This window comes from Protomyctophum parallelum, assembly GCF_964188405.1.
Source record: "Protomyctophum parallelum genome assembly, chromosome: 13".
In the NCBI taxonomy this organism is placed as follows: Eukaryota; Metazoa; Chordata; class Actinopteri; order Myctophiformes; family Myctophidae; genus Protomyctophum; species Protomyctophum parallelum.
Genome location: NC_139708.1, coordinates 32,964,898 through 32,989,892, shown reverse-complemented (window position 1 = coordinate 32,989,892; position 24,995 = coordinate 32,964,898). Strand labels below are relative to the sequence as shown.

The 24,995-nt window shown below is 42.5% G+C and overlaps 1 protein-coding gene across 1 annotated transcript; it reads right to left on the bottom strand.

Annotated features, from left to right (window-relative positions):
• Positions 1–6,223: 6,223 nt before the first annotated feature.
• On the bottom strand, positions 6,224–23,394 carry ldlra (low density lipoprotein receptor a). Its single transcript, XM_083779585.1, has 18 exons — positions 23,087–23,394; positions 18,360–18,485; positions 17,962–18,084; positions 17,087–17,467; positions 16,730–16,852; positions 16,519–16,641; positions 16,278–16,397; positions 15,462–15,587; positions 15,149–15,320; positions 14,784–15,011; positions 14,490–14,608; positions 14,034–14,173; positions 12,693–12,834; positions 10,531–10,674; positions 10,065–10,349; positions 9,587–9,673; positions 9,297–9,460; positions 6,224–8,150 (listed from the first exon to the last, which is right to left on the bottom strand). The coding sequence occupies exons 1-18, from the start codon at positions 23,166–23,168 to the stop codon at positions 8,097–8,099; spliced, it is 2,739 nt and encodes a 912-aa protein (XP_083635711.1). The 5' UTR covers positions 23,169–23,394; the 3' UTR covers positions 6,224–8,096.
• Between the last annotated feature and the right edge of the window lie 1,601 nt (positions 23,395–24,995).

Sequence of the window (24,995 nt, the reverse complement as noted above, 5' to 3'; positions counted from 1 at the left end):
TGCTGGTGTGTATGACATGTGCTTGTCCAGTGGGCTACAGTACTGTAGATGATCTGTGTATGATAATTATGTGCTTGTCCAGTGGGCTACAGTACTGTAGATGATCTGTGTATGATAATTATGTGCTTGTCCAGTGGGCTACAGTACTGTAGATGACCTGGTGTGTATGTGTGCTTGTCCAGTATGCTACAGTACTGTAGATGACCTGGTGTGTATGATATGTGCTTGTCCAGTATGCTACAGTACTGTAGATCAGGGGTTCCCAAACTTTTTTGAACCAGGTACCCCTTTTGGGGTAGATATTTTTCCAGGTACCCCCTCATCCTCGCAACACAGATAACAATATATTTACAACCACAAGCAGTGTTTCCTGCAGGAAAAAGCTTTGGCATGGTGCTGGGCGCAGGCCGCAGGGGGGCCTTCTTGCGTCGAACATTTTGATGAATTATTTAATTTGATTCAATAATTAATTAATAAGTATTTGTATTATTGCTCTTGTATTGCTATTGGAGACACTGGGGGAACACTGGGGGACACTGGGCAGGCACTGGGGAGGCACTGGGGAGACACTGGGGAGGCACTGGGGAGGCACTGGGGAGACACTGGGGAGACACTGGGGAGGCACTCGGGAGGCACTCAGGGGGACACTGGGGAGGCACTGGGGAGGCACTCAGGGGGGCACTGGGGAGGCACTCGGCTGGGCACTGGGGAGGCACTCAGGGGGACACTGGGGAGGCACTGAGGGGACACTGGGGAGGCACTGGGAAGGCACTGAGGGGACACTGGGGAGACACTGGGGAGGCACTGAGGGGACACTGGGGAGACACTGGGGAGACACTGGGCAGGCACTCAGGGGGACACTGGGGAGGCACTGGGCAGGCACTCAGGGGGACACTGGGGAGGCACTGGGCAGGCACTCAGGGGGACACTGGGGAGGCACTGGGGAGGCACTGGGGGGACACTGGGGAGGCACTGGGGAGGCACTGGGGAGGCACTCAGGAGGACACTGGGGAGGCACTGGGGAAGCACTGAGGGGACACTGGGGAGGCACTGGGAAGGCACTGGGGAGGCACTGGGGAGAAACTGCAGCCACTGGGGAGACATTGGGGAGGCACTGGGGAGACACTGGGGAGGCACTCAGGGGGACACTGGGGAGGCACTCAGGGGACACTGGGGAGGTACTGGGGAGCCACTGGGCAGACACTGGGGAGGCACCATGGCGGACACTGGGGAGGTACTGGGCAGACACTGGGCAGACACTGCAGGGCAGACACTGGGGTGGCACTTGGGGAGGCACTGGGGAGGTACTGGACATTTCATATCACACACACACCATGATTCACTAGCCCCTGGCTATGCGTCGCGTACCCCTAGGGGTCCGCGGACCCCACTTTGGGAACCGCTGCTGTAGATGACCTGGTGTGTATGATATGTGCTTGTCCAGTGGGCTACAGTACTGTAGATGATCTGGTGTGTATGATATGTGCTTGTCCAGTATGCTACAGTACTGTAGATGACCTGGTGTGTATGATATGTGCTTGTCCAGTGGGCTACAGCATACTGTAGATGACCTGGTGTGTATGATATGTGCTTGTCCAGTGGGCTACAGTACTGTAGATGATCTGGTGTGTATGATATGTGCTTGTCCAGTGGGCTACAGTACTGTAGATGATCTGGTGTGTATGATATGTGCTTGTCCAGTGGGCTACAGCATACTGTAGATGACCTGGTGTGTATGATATGTGCTTGTCCAGTGGGCTACAGCATACTGTAGATGACCTGGTGTGTATGATATGTGCTTGTCCAGTGGGCTACAGTACTGTAGATGATCTGGTGTGTATGATATGTGCTTGTCCAGTGGGCTACAGTACTGTAGATGATCTGTGCGTGGGGGAATAAACGTTTCCAACAAAACATCCTTCTAGCCAAAAGGGGCAGTGGTCTATGAGCGCATTCCTGCGTACATCTGAGCAGCCCACAGGTTTGGCTGCCACGGTGTGCGTTTGAAAGAGGATGTGCTTTGGCCCACAAGAATGCAGAGCTGGATTCTCTTGCTAGCTATCTAAATCTGATTTATATTTTCTCACTATAAGTGTAGTCCGGGACTTTGGAAGAATCTAGAGCAGGTTCAGTTTAGACAAAGGTGAAGTTTTGCCAGAGATAGGGCACCTAAGTGGATGCTATACAGTATATCATGTGTGTATCACTTCTGTCAGGTTGTTGATAATGATCTATATCATGCAACATCGGGACAATGAATATACATAATAAAGACGTTTCTAAACCCCATATAAAGTGCACCTGCAATAAACAAATGGAAGAGAAATAATTTATATTACATTTATATTACAGATAAACATACATATTTAGATACAAGGCTACAATTATTAATTAGCCATTCCATTAGTATAATATAACAAATGCAGAAATCAGAAAAAACATTGTATTTGTTCAGTTCACCGCTGGTAATTACAGGAAAGACTGAACTGCACTGCATTTGACCTTTTGATATGTTAATGATTAATGATGTTAGAATCTTTCTTTGAAAATCTCTGTCTTTCTGCTGCCTCATGCCAACTAAAACAACAACCCTGTGGCAGTGAAAAATCTGTATTTAAACCAGAACAGAACTGACAATTGTCCAATTACAACTAATTTATACTTCATCGTACAACACTGTCACAAGTCTAAAATAGCTGACAATTACACAGACCTCACTGCTTATATGATATGGCCTACTTAGGATTTACAAAAATACTGAACCAGACAGATACATGTTTGTAAAGATGAGCAAAAAGTGAGAGTATCCACCCAAAATAAATTGTAATACCGGTAGACAGACGCACGTTGTTGTGTTCTTGATGACCTATATGTTACACTACTCATGTGAGTTATATTGGATGTTTTCTTGACCTGTCGCTTATCTCACCTGACTAATCACATTTGGCCTTCTGAAGCCTTGAACTTGGGCTGGGAGCCTCCATAGAGTGCTGGTGCATGACGTGGGTCTAACCCTTAAAGTTGAGCGTGATGGTTTGCCCTCTGACCGCCCACAGGTTGGAGGGAAGACTTCCCCCTCACTGATAGGCCTTCTTGTCTTTCTTCTGCTTCGGTTCCAGGTAACCACTCACATTATATATTGCTTCCAAGAAACGTGAGCTTCTGGTCACATCGGCTTGAGCCTCACGTTGTATGCAAAACACCTTGAGTTATGGCGTGCGTGTGTGCGTGCGTGCGCATCTGGAATTCTCGGAAACATGACTCATCACAAGATGTATTTTCCAACCATCTAAGGAATTGCTCCCAAAGACCACAAAGCGTCACTTTTAGCTATTTATCCCTATTGTAGGACATTCTAATGCATGAGGGGGCCATGATTTTTTCATTACTTTTTAATATATTTGTCTCCACCAGGCCGAAGGCATGTGGGGAGAGTATGTTTTGCACTCCGTCCGTCCGTGTGTCCGTCCGTCCGTGTGTGTGTGTGTCCGTCCGTCCGTGTGTCCGTGAACAGCTAATCTCGGCCACCGTTAACCCGGTCGATGCCATATTTTGCACACACACTCCCTGGATGCCAACGATGAACCTCTGCCCCAAACTTTCCACAACAGCCTGTTATAGCGCCACCAGGAGGCCGCTTTGTGCAAAACAAGTTTTTGCACAGTACACCTACAGATTTTGTCCAAACATCGCGCAAATTGGTACACAGTCTCTCTAGAGCCATTCAACGAAACGGGTCTTTCAGATTTATCAGACTCCATCCTGATTGGTTAAGATTGGCTTCCAAAGTTCACAGGAGTGCTCAGTTTCAAACAAAATGCTGTAAATCATGAACACATCGCGTGATTTCCGTGAAATTGTGCACGCACATTCCCACTAGGCCGAGGAAGAAATGCCACATGAACAATTTCAACTCAGCCTCAAGGTGGCGCTATAACTGGCCGAAAAGTGTTTTTACCTCTAACTGCACGGATCTGTGGATAACCTGGTGGAGACCTGTGCCCAGAAGGGCACTTTTTCTAGTTATATATATTTTATACAGTTTATTTTATTTGAAAGTGAAATATCCCTTTAACTTAATTTTAATTTGCAGATTACAGTCACAGTGCAGAGGTTCATACGTAACATTATCAAGCATGATATTCCAGTCCATTCATGAATGTCCATCATTGTTAGTGGTGTCGTCTTGTTGGGAAAAAACAAAACAAATTGCCTCAAATCATCCAATTGCCATCAATGGTGTAAGAACAAATGGCACCCTTTTCACATTGGCCTATTATAGCGCCACTAGGAGGCCACAACCTGACCTGGCCTGGTCGGGTCTTAACCCTGTTTTGTACCCTGATCCATCCCAAACTGGCAAAGTGTGTTGGAATTAGATGAGTCATATATGGTAGTAGTCATATCAGTTTGTTTTGTTGTTTTGTGGTGGGCAGGTATGGGGTCAACGATTAGACAGAAGATGGAGGAGGAGGCTCGTCCCAGGAGGACAATAATTCAACTGTACATGTATGTACAGTACTTGCGTCAGTGCTGACGGGGGAATGCCAGCTAAAGTGGCTGCTCATGAACTGCATTGGACTGTCAACTGCACCATCATTTCATCACAGAGTGTGTTAAGAAAATATGTAATCATATTTATCTATTTTCCCATCTCAGATTAGAGATGCATCCAAAAGAAATATCCCAATGGCAAAAATAGACTTTGGAATAGCGACGCTGGCGTTACAAGACAAAGACACTTGGAATGGGAAATATGGGGGGGGGATATTATTGTAAGGTATATTACTTTGTAATGCTAGTTTGTGCGCAACGCTCTTGAAAACGAAATATTGCTTTGTGGGTTTGAGTTTACAGGCCCTCTTTGATGTCAGTCAATCAAGTTATCTTAATTTACATATATATTATTCTTTATAAAGGATTAAATTATATAAATGTTTCAGGGTCATGTCATGTGGTCTATACCTGCACAGCCTTTGTGATATACTGATAGATCACTATCTACCTTTTGAGCAGCCTTTAGGCTATGTTTAATCAAATCATACAGGTGTATGTTTAATCATACAGGTTCACATTTCATTGTGCATGGTCATGCATGTCATCATGGGTCTGCAGTCTTCGAAGCTTCTGTTTTCACATCTTCTTAAATAAGTTCAATAACCTCTGTAAAAACACAGCCTTGTTTGTTCATGATATGTCAACCAAGACGTCACAGTCTGTGACACATCAGACTTCAACGGCGGGACATTGTTATTTCACAATGTTTGGAAACATGCGTGTTTATCAGAAACGGGCTATTCCCACCGGTGATAACGACTACAGTATGTGTGCATTCCAAAACAATAACATGGTGGGTTCATTTCACTCACATGGCACACACACACACACACACACACACTCATGGAAATTTCCACAGGGCGGAAATGACTGACCCAGTTATTGACTAACTGTATGTGACATATACCAAATGTACAGAAGCTGAAATACACTACAGTAACCTCTCTTTCCAGGAGGGAAAATCAAAAATATCGGAGTTGGAATCTGCAGAGACCTTGACCAGCCCCAGTTACCCGCTGAGAACTGTTCATGAGGTGGACAGCCGCTGCCCCCGCCGGCGGGGGATTGGGGTTTAAGAGGTTTTAAACAGGATACTAGTGACTTGACTTAACTACATGCATGATAGTCAGACAACACTGAAAAGATGAAAAATAAATCTAGATAACATTTCATGTAATATGGTGTGTTTTAATATATGGAATGTACAACATGGAATGCTATGTTATTTTAGTAATAACATAGTTATTTTAAATGAAACCGATTGTTGGAGAAGATGGGAAGGACAACTCAAACAGGTATCTTTAATAGAACAGTTTATTTATAAATCAAATCAGTTTGGAAATACAAAACTATAGGGAATGTATTTTACATATAGCTTTACTTACTTCACACTTGTACAGAAACATTTTTTGATTGATCTTTAAATGGCAAATTAACTTTATTACATGACTGTTCAAAATATTGATCCCACAGGGAAAATGTTCAGCCCTGCCTCACTGTGTCTTGCTCAAGGACACCTTGACACATTGACAGGGCTTGAACCTGGGAAACTTCTTTTTCCCAGGTGGCCTCTCTACCCATTCAGCTATGAACTTGATCACTCCTCTGGCAAAACGTTGACATGGAAGCCATCGTTTTCGAGACAAAACTGAAGGCTGAGGAAGTCTAGAATAAATAGAAGCATTTATTTATGTACAGCAAATACAAACTACACAATAACATTATGACCCAAAAGCAAATATTTACATTTATGAACAATGTATTTACACATTTTCTATCCGCACTGTTAGTTGACAATGTAAAAGGACGATTATTTGTGAATTATTCTCGGGCATTTCTTGTCAGCCCTGACATGAAAAACCCTGCTACAGTGTGAAACACTCAGTATTACTGTCAGGTTTAATCTGATTACAAGAATGCTTGTAACACTGTCACTTCCCTTTACGCATTTATATATACACACTTTTTGTACGTATATATAATTGTAAACAAACAGGCATGTCGATTTTATACAAATCCTTGGAATTCAACATTCAACACCCTATTCCAACATTAGGGTACTACACATTAAGTGGTTAAAAAGGCACAAAAACTTGTCACAGATACAAAACAATCCTAGATATCTTGTGAGAACTGTGTAGGAAAGCCTTTCAGGCATCCAAGAATGCAAGTGAGAACAAAAGCAAATGAATCTGCAGGTCCTATGGGAGAACGTGAATACACAGCAGCCTGTGTGCTGTTGCACATTAGTCACTGTACATCGTGGCTCCATTGATCATTATTCATTATAGGATCAGATGGCTTCACCTCACATGTATTTTAATGCCCATGTTGCTCAGTGGAAAAGTTTTCCACTGAGGAATGTTTCCCATTTCTCTTAAGTGATCCATAGAGTGGGGAAACTATTGGGCAATGAGGGAAAAGGGGAGAAAGAAAGACGGGGTGAATTTTCAACACTAATCTCTAGTATCTAGACCTCCAGTTAGACAGAAATGTACCGCAAGAGCCCACAGATTTATCAGATGGCTGCTTGGCCAGTTAGCTAGAGCCCCAGTGACTGAACTCATTTGGTGGTCAAGTTTACAGGTCATTAATCGAACCATAACCAAGGCACATAAACAATGGATAGGTGTGTTACAGTGTGTGTGTGTGTGTGTGTGTGTGTACGCACATGCATGCTTGTGCTTGTGTGGGACCTATACTGGCATTATAGGTCCCACTGGATAACATCACTGCTCCATGGCTGAGGTAATAGCTGGTGTTAAAAGCTAAATTAGTCTTCATTCTGTCATTTTACTGAGGTCAGACTGGTTATAACAACACATGATGAATTATAATCAATAATTACCAATCCCATTCATCTATATTCAGCGGTAGTGTTTGCTGTGGGACAAACTCTCAAGTTAAAGTTTTTGTTTAGTTTTGTAAAGCACAAAAATATAATCTATTTGAAAATAGTGCAAGGCATGATCACTTTCCTTGAGCAAAGGATCACTCACTTTTCATCAAAATAAACATCTATGCTAGTGATTTACAACAGATCATTGTTGAACTCCACGTGCCGAGAGCTGACAGAGAACTTCCATTAGTAGCATTAAATGACGGTGGAAGTTGAGAATAGAGGTCACTTCTGTTCCAAGTCAATGCTGTTCTTTCATGTTGTGGCTTTGACACAAGGACAGTCTTCTGTTACAATAAGGCATCATTGTTTGGATAAAGAGTCTCGGGTGAGTACTGTAGCGTTTAGCTGGGAATGATAACACCCCAAATTTCACGCTGGTCCACTGTGGATGTGGATGAACACTGTGTGCGACGGATATGCAAAACCTTCGTTCCTTCGCCGTGGTGTTTGGCTTGTTAGAGCACCTGTTTGTCTGTGAGGATATCATGGTTCGAGCTTGCATTATATAACCATAACTGGTTTCTTCTTCAATTTTGTTGTGGCTGACTGTGAGGTTAAAAATATTTAACCTTCAAATATTTAAATAAAACAACGTCCAACATAGCTTATTATCAAGGCTCTGTTACTCCTGTGGTCTTCAGTTCTCGAAGGCTGGGTTGTCGGCCTCCTCATCCAGACTCACAATTTGTTTCTGATGGGACACAAAAAAGGTGTAAATTAGATCAGTAATACACTAATACAATACACAAATGTGTTAATACACAACATGGGTGAGGGTGAAAGGCCATCCTATTCAAGAAAGCATGTTATGTTTGAGTCATGTGTGGCAATGAGTGTGGTTAAATACTATTAACGTTTACAGTAGGGAGATTAGATTAGGCTAGAATGGGAAAGTGTTAGATTAGAGATAGCAGATTAGAGATGAGTCAAGAGACAAAAATAAAGGACACACTAGAGTAGAGGAAATGTTCATCAGCGAAGAGGTTTTTGCTGATCGTCTGATGCTATCTGAGAATAATTCAGAAAGAGAGAGAGAGAGAGAAAGAGGAGAAAATCTCATCATGCTGAGCACTAGAACGCCATTCATCTCTCCATAAATGTCAAGGTTATAGGACGACTTTACCCATTTTCGACTTCTTCTTCATATAACTGGTCCTAAATAATGCTCATGATAAAATGGTACTATTTCTGCTACTAAATGGTACCATATCATAATGAGCATTAGTGAAGACCAATTACATGTACATGAAGTGCTGAAAATCTGTGGCGTGGCTAACCTGGCATATACAGTATACACAGGAATGTGAGTGATCCCACTAATAAAACCAAATAAGGTAACTACTATGCCTCAACCTTGCATGTGCTCGTTGGGTCACATCATTTGGACCAAAACAAAAAAGAATGACACTTTAATCGTTAACTGTGATCTACTACAGTTTACAGTACTGTAGCAAAAGTGAAAGCCAACCATTAAACGATGTCCTTTTAAATTATGTTGTGTCCTGAACAGATGTTTGTTTCCTATTAAGTATCTCTCAGTGTTTAACTTATTTTCTTTGGCTTCCTTTTTACTGAATTAAATTGTACTATCAATTATGTGTTTCCTTTGCTTAATGTTTAATGTAAAGCACACTGAATTGCCTTGTGCTATAATGTGCTATATGAATACACATTTATTTTCCTTTTCTTTGCGTTGGCTACTCAAAAATAGCCCAGGTACAAGCTCTCAGTGCGGCTTGTACCTTTTAGAAGGCATTTGTAGAATTGGCCTCAGGTAATGGGTTATATAACCTCAGACTGACCCTGGGTCAGTCTGACCAAACAAGACCAAACCTACCGCTGGGTAGGTGTACCCGTCTGGACTGTGGCTCCTGCAGATGTGCACCTGGTCCTCGGTGGTCTTCTGGTACACAGGGTTGTCAAAGTGGATGGTGTTGGTGTTCTTCAGCCTGTAGTTCCTCCATATGAGCACAGCACCGAATGCCACCATGCACAGTATCACTGAATGCCAGCGGGAGAGGAAAATTGTTATACTTTACTTATTTATTGTGCGTTTCTCTTGTATTGATTCATCAGTATTTAATGTGTTCAGAGATGAGAAGCGTATGAGATGCTAAAGCTACTAACCTAAAGGTAATACAATATATAGGGCTGTTGGGGTGGTAGGAGCAGGCTCGACTCTCTCGAGTATGGCATCGACCACATGAGGTACACCTGGCGAGGAGAGAAATACAACAATACATTACACTTGCAGACCATGTTCCAATACATGAACACAAATGATGGATTTTGAAACAACAAACTACTCAAAAATCCATTTAATGCTTTTTGGGAAATTTATAGTTAGCTTCCAAAATGTTTTCAAGCTAATAACTTCTACACCAATGGCAATGCTGTCTACCGTTAGCAATTTAATTATCTTTTTAATACCAATAGCATTATTGTCTCTATTGCATTTAGCCTACCCTCTTCCATTTAATATTACGCCTCATATACTGTGCTAACAGTGCTTTGAAGGTGTTTGTGAAGAAACACAAGCGTAACACAAAAGTAACATAGCACATTCCATGACACAGTCAGTACGAACATAACAAAAAACAATTACCATGCGAGTTGACGGGAGCCTTTGCAGTCGTCTGGGCTGCTTTAGTGGTCTGAGAGACCCAAGGCTTCACTGGTTGCTGGGCGGTTGTCCTGGCTACAGGTGATGCTGCAGTGGTTTTCACCACAGTCTTGGGGGTGGAGTGTGGCGCAGCCTTGGCGGTGCTGGTGCTGGGGATTATTACAGGTGCCCTGGTGGTGGTGGGGACCAGGAGCTTGGGTGTAGTCCTATCTGGCACCGGTAGTGGCTGCATTGTGGTGGTCACAGTAGAAACCTGGGTTGGTACAGCTGGAACATGAAGAAGAATGAGTCAAAACAAATGTGTGTGTTGTTTGGTGCTAATAATGCAACTATTATGACCCTGTGTGTCGTTCATCAAAGATGACGTGTTTATGTTGAATGGAAAAGTATGAATTAGCCTTAATACAATTTGTTTTAGTTAATTCTTCGATTAAGTCAATTGACTTACCTGGTACACATCGTCTCATATCTCTGGCTAGCATCATGTTATCAGCACATGCACAAGTGTATCTTGGGGAATGTCTGCCTACTTGAGGAGCTGGTAGACACAGGAACTCACAGCCACCATTGGCCGCCCTGCACACATCCCTTCCTGCAATGGACAGGATAATATTTGATATACACACTTCCATGCTTTTGCAGAGAGGCTATAGATGGATAGAGCATAGGATTTATACTAGATACAGCACAGTTACAAATGGATGACCATTGCAATATGCAGAGGTAGGCTACACAGAATTTACAGACAAGACAAGCTGCCAGAGACAGGCACCAAGTGTCTGTATTTGCCTGTCAGCTGTCCTGCCGTCCACAGCTGCTGGCTTGAGTGACACTGTATCACAACTTGCTTAATATTGTAAATATACAGTACTGGTTTGCTTTTGTGAAAAATACAATACAAATAATATGTTTAATATTCAAATAAATAAATAAATAGTGAAATAGGAAACATTTCCAGTAACATTTCATTTACAGCCGGTCATTGTGGTGTTTGTCCTGCCTCTCCTGCAATGTGATTGGATGGCTGAATAAAAAGTGACAGTGATGAGCGCAGCATTCTACCCAACCCAAGTGGAATATTTGACTATTGATGACCAGATGAAAACGTCAAAGGTGCACAGCACCTTGTCACACTCCCATTGAAAACAATTGAAAACATACACAGGCAAGAAAGACAGAGCCTTGCAGCCTGATGGAAATTATGAGAGGTGTCACGGTACGCTCCTCTGCCCTTGGACTTTGTTTGTGTTTTAGGACTTATTACTTGTATTTGTGTTCTGTACCTTATTTTGTAGTAGTGTTCTGTGATTTCCTGTCTGCCTTGTTTTGTGTCTCCTGCCTTGTCTCACCAGTCTGCTTTGTAATTGTATTTCACCTGTGTCCTGTTTAGTGTCAGCCAATCATGTGTTGTTTGTAGTTATGTTGCACCTGTGTCTAGTTAGTCTTTGTGTCTATTTAAGCCTCTGTGTATTCAGTGTTCACAGTTTATAGTTTATGTTATGGTGTGTAAAGCCCGTCCGTGTATGTCCTGTGTTAGCCAATTGACTTGTCGGTCTAGCATCAAATGTAGGATGAGTGAGAACTTTCTCAAGCTAAATGAGGATAAGACAGAAGTTCTCATAATCGGTTCTAGTGAGCAGAAAGAATCAATAATAAGCAGACTTGGCAACCTGACTAGAAAGTAGCAGTACAGTAAAGAACCTGGGGGTTATTATTGATTCTGAATTGAATTTTAATTCACACATTAATCATGTTACCTAGATTGCCTTTTTTCACCTTAGAAATATTGCACGAATCAGAGCCTATTTGTCCTTGGACGATGCAAAAACGCTAATCCACGCCTTTGTTTTTTCTCGGCTTGATTACTGCAATGCACCTTTTTCAGGACTGCCTAAGAAAACAACTGACAGATTACAACTTGTCCAAAATGCAGCAGCCAGAGTTTTAACTAGAACTAAGATGAGAGAAAATATTACTCCAGTTTTGGCATCACTGCACTGGCTTCCGGTTGTTTTTAGGATTGATTTAAAAATTATTTTACTTGTCTATAAAGCTCTCAATGGTCTCGCACCTTCCTACCTACATGACTGCCTGCCTAAATATGTCCCAAACCGCCCCCCTAAGGTCTTCCACTGCTGGCCTGCTCGCTTTGCCTAAAAAAATGGCAACTAAAAAATACGGGGAAGCAGCTTTTTGCTTCTACGGGCCGTCGGCATGGAACAAGCTCCCACTGTACCTTCGTCAGGCAGCCTCTGTAGACATTTTTAAAGCTCAGCTCAAGACCCACTTCTACAACATTGCTTTTAATTGATATTTTATTTTTTATTTTTTGTTATTCATGTCCTCACTGTATTGCATTACTGCTTGTTTTTTAATGTCGTTGCCTTGCTTTTCTTTTATTCTCCATTGTTCTGTAAAGCACTTTGAGCTGCATTTCATGTCATGAAAGGTGCTATACAAATAAAGTTTTATTATTATTATTAATAATAAATATCATTTGAACTTCATCTGCCATCTGCCTGCCTTCCTGTGGTTCGTTCTGCACCTGAGTCCTACATCTCCAGAACCACATCGTGACAAGAGGTTTGAAGCCCAGAAAAGTGTGCTTACCAGCAGGCTGCTTGAGGTTGTGGTACAGAACAATGTCCTCTGGAGATGACAGGTGCTCAACCAAGGCTCTGATGTCACCCCCGGTTATCCTGTTGGCACTCAGGATGGCATTGTTGCTGACGTCTGTCCAAAACACTCTTTCCTAGACGAATGCAGGACAGCAAGGTACGTTGTTAAGAATTCATAAAAGGTAAAAGGTACATAAAAGGTACTGATCGCAATGCATTAAGTGAAATAAAATGAGCTTAGAATCCCATTTTCTTCTGCCTTTATTGATAGCATCAAGTGAAGATGGACAGGAAAGAGGGAGAGAGAGAAGGGGAGAGACATGCAGCAAAGGGTGTCATGAACGGGACTTGAACACGCAATGCGCTGTCAGGTCAAAGCCTATATGTGGCATGCGCCTGGACCACTTGGCCAGCAGGCGCCTCATAGAATCCCTTTTTTAACCATTTAAAGTTCACCCAAAAATTACTTATTTTCTATCAATTACACAACCCATGAAGACTTTTAAAGAGTAATCAAAGAGACTATTTATCCATGAATTCAAGGCTCCATTGTGCAGTGAGTATTCAATAGAAAAAAGGTCATTTTGGGGGTGAACTATTCCTTTAAGCCTTAAGAACATATTTTGAAAGTAGAAAAATGAGCAGATCTACAAGCTCACAACACATAGCATCAAAACATGTGAGCTTGTACAGTAGATCTTCTATTTTCACTCTTTTGGAGAATTCGAAAATTGTCACCTACAATAATGGCATGCGCAAGCTAGGGACGCAACGTTGAAACTTGTTAAGTTATGCATCGCTATTAGTCCGTTTATAGCTGCAGTAAACGGTTTATGGTACAGCGGTATTTGTCACGGTCTGCTCCACATTACCTCCTCCCGTTCTCTTTGTCACCTTCTGACCCTCCTTCCTTTTCCATAGACACTTATTCCCCTACTTTCTTACTCTCTCACTCTCTGTCTCTTTCACTAGGGATAGTTGAGGCAACATAGGGCTGAGGGCACATAGGTACACAAAAGGTTTCCCAAAGGTGTCATAACTCATAACCCATCTTGGGTATCAGATTTTCATAGCTCTGCCTGACTGACACGGCAGCAGATTTCAACTGGTAACTTGCACGACTGTTTACGGTTTAAATCTGCTGCGGTGTCAGTGTTTCTTTGATTTTTCAAAAATAGCAGACCTACAAGCTCGTAGCGCGCCACTCGGTGGCGCGCTATGAGCTTGTAGATCTGCTATTTTTCAATAGCTAAAGCATAACATAATGCTAACAACAAAAGGGGTCCCTCCAGCTCTGCACAGAGCCAATTGTGAGTGGACTGGATGATCTTACCTCAAAAACAGTGATGCCCAAAGGATGGGCCAGCTTGTTCTCATCTATGATGAGCGTACGACGCCCTCCGTTATGCACATCGATACTGGAAAGGGTGTGGAGCTTGGAGTCCACCCAGTACAGCCGGTGGTTAAGCAGGTCTAGGGGAGAAGGAAGGGGGGGGGGGGGATAACAACAGGTTAGACTAGACAAGCAAAACACTAAATGGCTGTATTTTGCGTGTCTTAAGTACCAGGTCTTATTCCCTAACTTGAGTAAACTAAAGACCTGGAGGCGTGATCAATGCTCTTTGGCCACTCAGAATAGCCAAATGGCATTGATCACGCCTCCAGGTCTTTAGTTTACTCAAGTTAGGGAATAAGACCTGGTACTTAAGACACGCAAAATAATGGGCAACATTGAAACTTGAATTCCAACGTGCACACGGACAATGAGAAGTCAGCTGTTGGCGCTTACCAAGTGTAATTCCATTAGGCCACACAATGTTGTCGGTGACCAATGCAGAGCGGTCTCCTCCGTTGAGCCCTGACTTCTCAATCTTGGCTGGAGTTCCCCAGTCTGTCCAGTACATGAAGCTATATGAACACAGAGGAAAATATATCATATCATATCATATCATATCATAATATGTGCTGTAACAAATGATGGGACAGAAAGACAGACAATACTACGAGTGTGATTTATATAGTATACTGTATGATTTCGTCACTGAAACAGTTAAGAGTGGAAAGTATAGGCTATTGGTATTACTTGCTGTGGGGATCAACCACTATTGCGCGAGGCTTAGCCAAGCCCTGGTGGAAGATGGTTTTGCGGCGGCTTCCGTCAGCAGTGGCCACTGAGATGGTGCTGCGGATGCTGTCCGTCCAATACAGGTTTCCATGGATCCAGTCGTAGGCAATGCCCTCGGGAGCGTCAATGTCACTGTCAATCACCACGTGGTGCTGGGTGGGGTCTGCAGCCGTGTCCATGGGAGCTCTGGATTCATCAGGGAAGATGGAAAAAGAAAAGTTGAGGAATTGGAACTGAGAAAGATCTTTTTCATGTTGGTGTTGAACAAATTAAATGGGCCCATTCAGCAGTATAGGGAGTAAAAAGAAGAGGTTCCTGCTCACTTGTAGATCTTCTTTTGGGAGATATCCGACCAGTAAATCTCCTTGCCTGCCATGTTCATGTCCAGAGCCACCACGTTCTTCAGACGGGGGATGACTCGTGTGTACTCACTTCTGTCCAAAGTCATCTTTCTAACCTCATGACGATTGGTGAAGAACAGGTAGGCTATGGTTCCTACCAAATCAAACAAGAGCATGAGTGTTTGTTTTAAGCTGGCAAATACTTATCTAATAGTGGGAAAATAATGGAAATATAATTAAATAAACTGAAATAATGTTAAATAAACTACAGCAAACTCCAAAAGATTAAATTTACCAATGGCCTTGCAGGTTTTGGTTGCTGGGTCAACTTGGTAACCCTCCTGACACTCGCATTTGTAGCCACCTATCTGGTTGACACAGATCTGGGTGCAGATGTCCGGGTTTTCACACTCATCAATATCTGCAAAGGATGAACAGTAGAAATATATAGTCTGTTTTTTGACCGGCATCAACCATCATCACTGAGAGTGGGAACAGTGTTGAGTCATCAACATTGACATTTGTCAGCAGCAGACACACTCCCTTTCACCCACCCTACTGTTGCCAGCACAGGGGTTTGCGCCACTGAATAAATTGATTGTAAATGTTTGAAGTTCACATTGGCATGATCGTCACGCTGGCATGGACATGAAGTATTGTTTACTTAACAAGTGACTTCATGTACCTTGGGCTGACACAAATAGATAAACCAATAAAGCCATATTTTGTACTGCATCGTATGATGCAGTACAAAACTGTATATATATAAATATGTGTTAAAAAAACAAATTTAGAAAATTCTGGAAAGGTTTGGAAGATTCTTTTCCTATAATAAACCAAAATAGGGACATCAGGTTGAAAGTATTGATTCATAATGGGGAAATATGTCATGATAAAACTAACATTCATACTCAGACTACAAGAAGATAAGTTTTACGAAAAGTGGGATCTCTTCCTCCAGCCCATTGCCAATGTATGAGGAATTCAAATATTGAATTTATAGATTGTGTTAATCTGTAATATATGAAAAATGCAGTATTTCTTTTTTCTTTTGTTTTGTGTGGAAAAAAGAAAGAAAATAAAGTGTTCATTCTTGTCTGTGGTGTTGTACCTTCACAGCGCTTGTTATCAACTAGGCGGTAACCGTCCGGACACCTGCACTCAAAGCCGATCTTCAGGTCGTTGCAGACGTGGGAGCAGCCGCCATTGTTGTACAGGCACTCGTTGGAACCTGCAGCACACAAAGAACCAAAATGATCCTCAGGTCAGGTCAGTCAGCGACTAGCATTCTACACCCTCATTAGACACATGAAGCTAGCAATTAGCTGAGTCATTTAAATCTCGCCTCTCACCACATTCTCTGAGAGGCTCATCTGACCAATCCCTGCAGTCGCGCTTTCTGTCACAGACTCTCTCTATGGTGATACACTCCCCACTGCGGCACTTGAACCTGGTTGGACCCTCGCAATGTGTCGCTGTGGAGAAGACAGGGCAACAATGAATTCATGACACTAAATACGAATACAGATGTGATGTATTCCAAAAACAGATGGTATGGCATACCGTTAACACAGCCTGTCTCATCACTCCTGTCCCTACAGTCATACTGATGGTTGCACTGCCGGTTGCCGGGAATGCAGGTGCCATCATCACACTCAAACTCATCTGGACGACAGGTGGGGCGAGCTACAGACAGACAGACAGACAGAGACACAGAGAGAGACACAGAGAGAGAGAGAGAGAGAGAGAGAGAGAGAATAAGACAACGATATGGTTTACAACAATGGACAAAGTGACACAGCTCAAGGTCAACATAAAACATTTTAGCGGATACCTTTATTTGTAGAACAGTTAAGACCAAACATGAAAAATAATATAATATAATAATAAGGCAATAATAGTAATGGGGTGTCCACTTACTACAGTCGGCCTCGTCCGATCGATCCAGGCAGTCGGCCCCTCCATCACACCTCCAGCTGCTGTGAATGCACTCCCCGCTGCGGCAGTGGAACTCCAGGGGAGAGCAGTGATGAGTGGCGGCGCTGGTGGGTTTCTTGGCACCGCAGTTCTCTGGCCATTCGTCTGAGCCGTCAGAGCAGTCGGCATCTCCGTCACAGGCCCAGAGACGGGGAACACACACAGTGTTGTTGCACTGGAAGGCAGAGGTACTACAGGTGCTGGGCGGACAGCTGGCCTCGTCGCTGCCATCGTCGCAATCCGCCTCGTCGTCACACACAAACGTTGTCGACACACACTGTCCGCTTGCGCAGCGGAACTCTGTGCTTGTGCACTCTTTGGGGGCTGTACCAGCGGGAAAGAACACAAGGACCGGATGGAGGGAAGAGGAGGAAAATCGTTATAGTTAGTTTAGATTCTTGATTTGGATCCCCATTACTAGCTTCCACAAAGTGGTTGCTAGTCTTCCTGGGGTGGGGTCCACACAAAATTTCAAAAATAAAAACAGACAATACAATAGATAATTTATAGAATACATAATCTAATAGTTAGATTAGATTAAGTATTCTATAAATACTAGGTTAGATTACGGAAGGTTAGATTAAATTATGGTAGGTTAGGGTAGATTATATTATTTTAATTTAGGCTAGGATATTGTAGCATACAGTAGCGTATGTTAGGTTAGAATAGGGTATAGATTAGATTACGGTAGGTTACGTTAGCGTAGGTTATAGGACTGAGGAATTATGCAAAACCATAATAAAGAGGAGACGTTTGAGGAGTAAATAATGAAGGGATAAGTATGGCCACAGTGAGACCTCAACACTAGTCCAACTCACCACAGTCCTCCTCATCAGATCCATTTTCACAGTCTGCCTTTCCATCACAGTGCCAGGTGTTCGGCACACACTGGTTTAGACTCCCGCCGCAGCTGAACTCTGTTGGTCTGCATGTTTTGTCCACTGGAGACAAAACAAACAAAAAAGAACATCAAAACCAAAACAGAGGGTTCCCTGTAATCCTCAGTTTATTCATGAGTGTACAAAATTAATACTGAGGATCTGGGGTCCCAAAGGGTATCAAATGGGGGTCCTTTGCCTAATAATGCATATCAAAACGGGGGACCTTCAAACTCAAAAGGCTGAGAATCTCTGTCCTCCTGCTGTTACTGCTTATTAAACAGGTGAAGGATCTGCCCATATGACACACATGGTGCACTGTGCAATGTGACACTCACAGCAGGTCTGAGAAACCTCATCAGTGCCGTCTCCGCAGTCGTCTGCTCCATCACACACCCATCGGCTTGTGATGCATTTCCCATTGCCGCACTGGAACTGGCTGCTCCCACACGTTGTCAGTCCGCCTGTGACAAAAAAGGCACAGGTTGAGCCAAACGTGCAGCTGTTTTCAGCCATCATCTATCAGGGTTAGTCAACATAAGCAAACTGACGTGAGTCTGACGACTGCACGTGAAGAGAAATTAGCTTGGAAAGCGAGAGTAGCCCTCGAGGAATAAATTGTTTATAGAAGCGGGTTCTGAAATAGAATATGCTGGCGATGGTTCTATCATACGACATCTGGCAGTTGTTGTATTTGAGAACAACTGCCGAGCTGGCGGTTCTCAAATATCTTTCCTCGGTGACCTGGAATGTCCCATGTAAAAAAAGGTACTGCTTCAAGTAAGAGGTTACTATTGGCCACGGTTGTGTTTTGAACCGTATTTCATAGTGAGTGGGGGGAGGGAGGGCCTGTGCAGTGGGCCGTGGTATACATGATGATAACCTGCTACCATGGGAGCAGGGGGATGGGTTGAGGTACAATATAAGTGCTGTTGATGTATGACCTTCTGACAAGACCCTTCTGTACAGTCACACACCATACAGACATATACATCCTACTGGCAAGTTCAAGACACTACAGCTTTGTAAAGAGAGATTAGTAACGACTCATCTTCAAGACTCGACAGGTCTTACAAGTACAACAATGCATATTTCTTTTGACACTGTTGTGGTTCCATGTCAGCAAACACATACTGAGTCTGAATTGAGCTCATTCAGATTCAGTGAACAAAGACATTCTACGCCTCTCAGAGGTTGGTTCGTCTCTGCAGCCCCCAGCCCGGCTCTAATGGATCCCAGCTGCAAGAAAGAACCAATTAAGATACTGTACATCAGAGCCCCTGGCCAGAGAGAGCACTCTAACGAGAGGAAGCCTGGGCCCTTGGGATTTCTTAACCTGCCCCCCTCAGGCCTTGAAACCCTGGATGGACACCTGTTCCTGTCGGAGATCAGCGGGAGGGGTCAAAGAATCACTCCAACAGCAGTGTGATTGGTTCTAGCTTGTTCTGCACGTTAATGCCTGGTGACCACAGTAGCGAGGGTGCTTTTTCTTTTCTTTTTTTCCCCCACAGTGTTGTAATGTCAAGCTGAAATCCTCACCAGGCAAAATATTCCAGAAGCATGAGGTTTAAATCACAAATGGTTCTTGGCCTGATACAGACTGATATGACTGAAATTACTAACAATCTTTATTGCTACAAATCCGGTTATATTTGTAAACACCATGGATTTATGGCTCCATGTGGTTCCTGTACCTTATCACCTTCATAGCAATAGCGTTGTCCTGTCTTTACTGCATGAATACTGTATGGATACTGCATGTGCAAACATACTATTAAAACAAACCTATTAAAACCTATTAAAACAATTCTGACTGTAATTCATAAAGATAGCCACCAAGAACCTCACGAGTCACTTTGAATCTGGTCTAGGATTCCCTTGTGGGACAACAAAATACAACATAGGGTTAAACACAGACACCACCTGACTCTGCATGCTATCTTTGCTAAAGATAGGCAAAATATTCCTTCCTTGGTATACAGCTTTAAAACTTAAAGATTATACACTATCCAGCTCTTGTCTTAATACATGGGCTCTTTAAAGAAAGTGATGACTCATCGTTCCAAATGTAAATTCAATTATTTATTTATTTTTTGGGGCTTAAAGTCCAGAAGTTCAAAACAGGCCCACAAGATGACAGGGTTATTGACAGGAGGGAACTGTGACATGCTTGCAGTGCATGCTGTCTCTGATGTCTGGTGTACCTAATCGATCTGCTATCATTCTTATGTCAGGTTTATACCCTGAGAGGAAACTATAATCTCCTACAATCTGATAAGCCATTTGGCTTCACAACTTTAATTAGGTCTCCTTGCTTGAACTGCGGACATATGGGACTTAAAGCTGGGCATCACATGTTTAACCAGATGGAGATTAACACAGATTAAGAGGCTGCTTAAGAGTCACTTTCTGCAGTATACACTGTGCCGCCGCAGACACTTGAAGCCTATAGGATCCCTGTTCTGGGGGGAACAATTGGCCAAAATAATAAATCTACAAACTCCCAATGCTTGTAGATCTACTATTTTAGCCAAAGAGATTTGGTGTAAACTAGAGGGCAAAAAAGAGCAGACCAAGTACAGAGCCTTTAGTTGTTTAAGCGATTAACGGTTTCATTTGAACAGATTCATCTTTTTCCACTATACTCGGCCCATGCCATGCCGTAAATAATAAAAAGCCTTCATTCTGGAGAAAGGCTCAATATGTGCGGGTGTCCTGATAAAACAATAGACAATGTGGGGGGATAGAGAATGGACGGCAGAACTGAGCCAACACTGACTGGTGCTGCTGTCCTCAAACCACAACAACACAGGGTTCTGTTGTGAAACTGAACCAGTTCCAACACGTCCCACCATGCGCCCTCTCTCTCTGTCTTTTCCCAACACACTAGTCGAGCCCAAAACGTGATTCTAGGAAAACCAATAGTTTGGAATGTTGCCTCGAGACAAATATATGTCAAGGAAGGTGGGTGTGAGGGAATCACGGTCCATTTCAGTGATTTGGGGGTCGTCGTGTTTTTGGGGCGCCACAAAAACGTGAGGCAAGACCTTTGAATGTTGTTCCACTTCCAAAAGACCAAAACCTGCAGTATTCGAAGAAAAAAGCGCCAAAACTTGTATCGGTATCAGCGAGTATGTCAGTCTAATATAGTCTATATACCATTCTGACATGATGTAATTCATCACATGGTTTCATTTACAGTAGCCTATACAATTATTTTGTATTTTAAATGCTTCAGTTGATGTTACACTACTTGTTTATACTCTTACTATACTATTTACATTATTATTTTACTAACTTGTGGCTGAACTTTTACATTATTAATGAGATTGTTATTTATTCCTATAGATTTTATTGTTGCAACGGTACTCAGTATCGACTGATATGCAAGTTACAGGTTGTAAATGTTCTGATGAATTGAAAAGGGTGGACCCTATTGTAAACAAGTGTAATGCTTTAGTATCGTCCACAGTTAACAGTCTTTGTATTGAGTTGTGCTTGTAATGTACTGTAATTCTCCAAACTGTATACATTCTTCAATCAATCAATCAATCAATCAATCACATTGTGAGCTTGTCGATCGGCTATTTTCTGCAAAAGCTTTCCCCACAATAACTGAAAACTGAAAAGACACTAGTAAAGAGCCCTGCAGGACATAAGGGGTGGTGTGTGGTTCCCAACGTGGGTTCCGGGGACCGGCTACAGGAGTCTATGAGGGGGTTCCATTCAGGGGGAGGGGGTCACCAGCTAAATGATTGATAGGAACCAATTGGATCGTAAGGGCCTAAGCCCTAAGGGGTCCATTCAGTTATATTTGTACACTCTCAGGGTTAAGTGAACAGTGTAGATCCACTAGATCGGGTTCCCAGGAATGGAATCAAATGGGGGTCCGTACCTACAGTAATGCACAATCAAACTGGGGATCCTTGAAATTAAACTGATTGAGAATAACCATGATAAGCCATGCAGCACTTGAAACAGGCTGGATATTGCATCATGTGAGCACCACCATGACAATTATAATCCTAATGGAGGGGGGTAAGACTAGGCTATTTGTGTGCACCTGTAAGAGCTAACAATTACAGATTATCTAATTATTCAAAACGTTTAAATTGTTATGTTACTCAAACTCAATGGTGTGTTTGTAAATAAATAGCATACTTTCTCACATCATAAATAATAACAATGGAAACATCGCCCCCTCCCTGCATTCAACAACCGGATTTACAGAAACCCTCGTTTGACAACTGCAGGTTTTTGACAACTGCAGCTTTAGCTATAGGCACGCAAGACTGTATCATTTGCCCCCAAAAAAGAAAGTTGCAGTTGCTTAATACATTTTTACATTGTAGGCATTGGCAGGCTGCTACACCCGATGGAATATGAATCATACAGTGGTCACATACCGAGTCAAACTTCATTGGCCACTGAACCTCTAGTAATTTGAGTACCAACCAATGAGAAGCATAAAGCGTGGTCGATTCTTTACGAATGCCGGCAAAATACAATACAAAGCAAAAGATATATGAATACATTTATAAAACGTTTCATGTATAGCCTACTGAGAAATAAAAGCTACGAGTGATGGTAATATACACTATTTTGATGTTTTCTGAGCTTCTGACAAAATATGATTTACAATCCAGCCCCTCTCGTGCCCTCGAGTCTTTTCAGGACACGGCAGGGAAAAAAATTGACCTACATTTTGAAAAATATTGCCCCTCCCCCATCATGCCGTCAGAGGAGTAAACCCATAAACAGATAATAATTGGCTATTAATTAACTAAATGTAGGCTATAAAGGAAATAGAAAAGGATTTATTAACCTATAAAATATTAATAGTTCAATAAATAAGTAATTCAACACCCACGCAGTTTAACAGATAAATTAATTAAAATGAATGATAATATAAGCTGCAAATCAAAGGCAGTACATAAAATATAGCTTTCAAACTGAATGATAATATATGTTGCAAATCAAAGGCAGTACATAAAATATAGCTCTCAAACGGAATGATAAATAATATATCCTGCAAATCAAAGGCAGTACATTAAATATAGCTTACTTGTTTGGACAATGTGACAGATGAGAAAAGCCAGTGACACGTAGAGCAGTCGGTCCATATCTTTCAACCGAGTTGATAACATCAACACACGCTCTCTCAGTCCCAGAGCCCCTTCCCTTCTATGGCCAAATAAATAAGAGTGCAACTCTGATGTGGGTGATGATGGTGATGGTGTGCCTGTTCTGTTTGCTTGCTCTACTGACTACAGACTGTGCTGTTTTGGGGTGTTCAGGAGGTCCGGTGTCCTGAAGCTGGTCTGAGGTCCGCCTGGCTGTTGGATGCTCCCTGGCTTGGCTGAGGAGGCTGTATGGAAGGATGCTGGCCCCACGCACTACTCACACTGTAATGTTTGGCAACAACATCAGACCCATTTCAATGTGGTCCAGGGTGGGAGGGGCCCCGCTAGGGGAAGGCGGGATTTGGAGTGGTGTGATTCCTGAGATACATGGCTTTACAATGAGGGGAGGGGCTTCCGGGGGGGGGGGCGCTTTTAACTTTTACTACGAGTTTAACCCCCATGATGGATGTATTGGTTTAACCCTTGCAGCGAGGAAGAGGGAGCGAGGTATATTCCTAAAGAGGGAGAGAGAGAGAGGGAGGGGTCGGGGAGAGAAAGAGACTAGTTTGCACACGTGTACTCCTCCTGACACACTCCTCACACACACACACACACACACACACACACACACACACACACACACACACACACACACACACACACACGCGCACACACACACAGAATGACTTGACAATGACTTGCCTATGACTTGCAGATGTTTGGCTCCAACTGCCAATTAGCCTATTCTAATTCTAATTCTAATTGTTGCGTCATCCTTGGTGTTTTTATTTATTTATTTATTTTCAAGTCTACTTTAATAGCCTACTAGGCTATACTCTGGCTGAGAAGTCATAGGAAATCATAAAAATACCAACAAATGGGCAGTAAATGCATTAATAAGGCCATTAATGCCCTCACCTGAAAAGGTTTGACACCCCTACTGTGTAAGATTTAGGACCTGCACATGATCTCAAGTTCAAAGTTTCAAACGTAGGCTGGCAGAGCCATAACACAGTTCACCATAATAATAAGATACCATTACACACAACCCAGAGATAAAGCGCACCTAAAGAGATAAAAGTGACAAACAGCCTTGAACTAGGCAGAATGAGCGCTATACACACAAACACACACCCACTCATTCAAAGATGCTTCATGGCACAAACCTATTTCACAATCCGATCTGTTAATATGACCTTGTCTTTCACACCAGAAACAAAGATTGTTTTTTGAGGGGCGTTTTTAGTTTGTTGTTTAGTTTGTTTTAAAAACTCCATTGACAATGAAGAGAAATTAATGTTTGTTTTGTCCCTAACACAAACATTAAATCCCATTAACAATAAAGAGAATTTAATGTTTGTTTTGGACACCGTTTGTTTTACATCATCATTACATCATCTAATTCCTTAGATTAGATGACCATTGAATAAAGTAATTATAGCTGCTCCAAGCTATACCGAATTCCCTCCTCGATGTTGTAAGATGATAAGAACGCTTTCAACCTGGCGTCCCTTTAGCATGCCGTTATAGGTGAAAAAATATATATATCACACTTGTGTGAAGTGAGAGGCGCTTTTATCGTCATACATCATCATACACCACATTCCGTGCTCAGCCCATCAAATCTTTGGTACAAACACACAAAGCTGGCCATAGCCTCAAACATTATAAAAAAAGGAAAAATAGCAGATCTAAACAAAATGGAAACTAAATTAAAACTAAGCTATGAAGACTAAAACTAAGACTAAATATATTGACAATTTTGTCAACAAATAAAAACTAGACAAAAATGTTAGGGAGGGACTAGAGTGACTAGACTGTTGGTAACATGTGTGCTCTATACACCAGAGT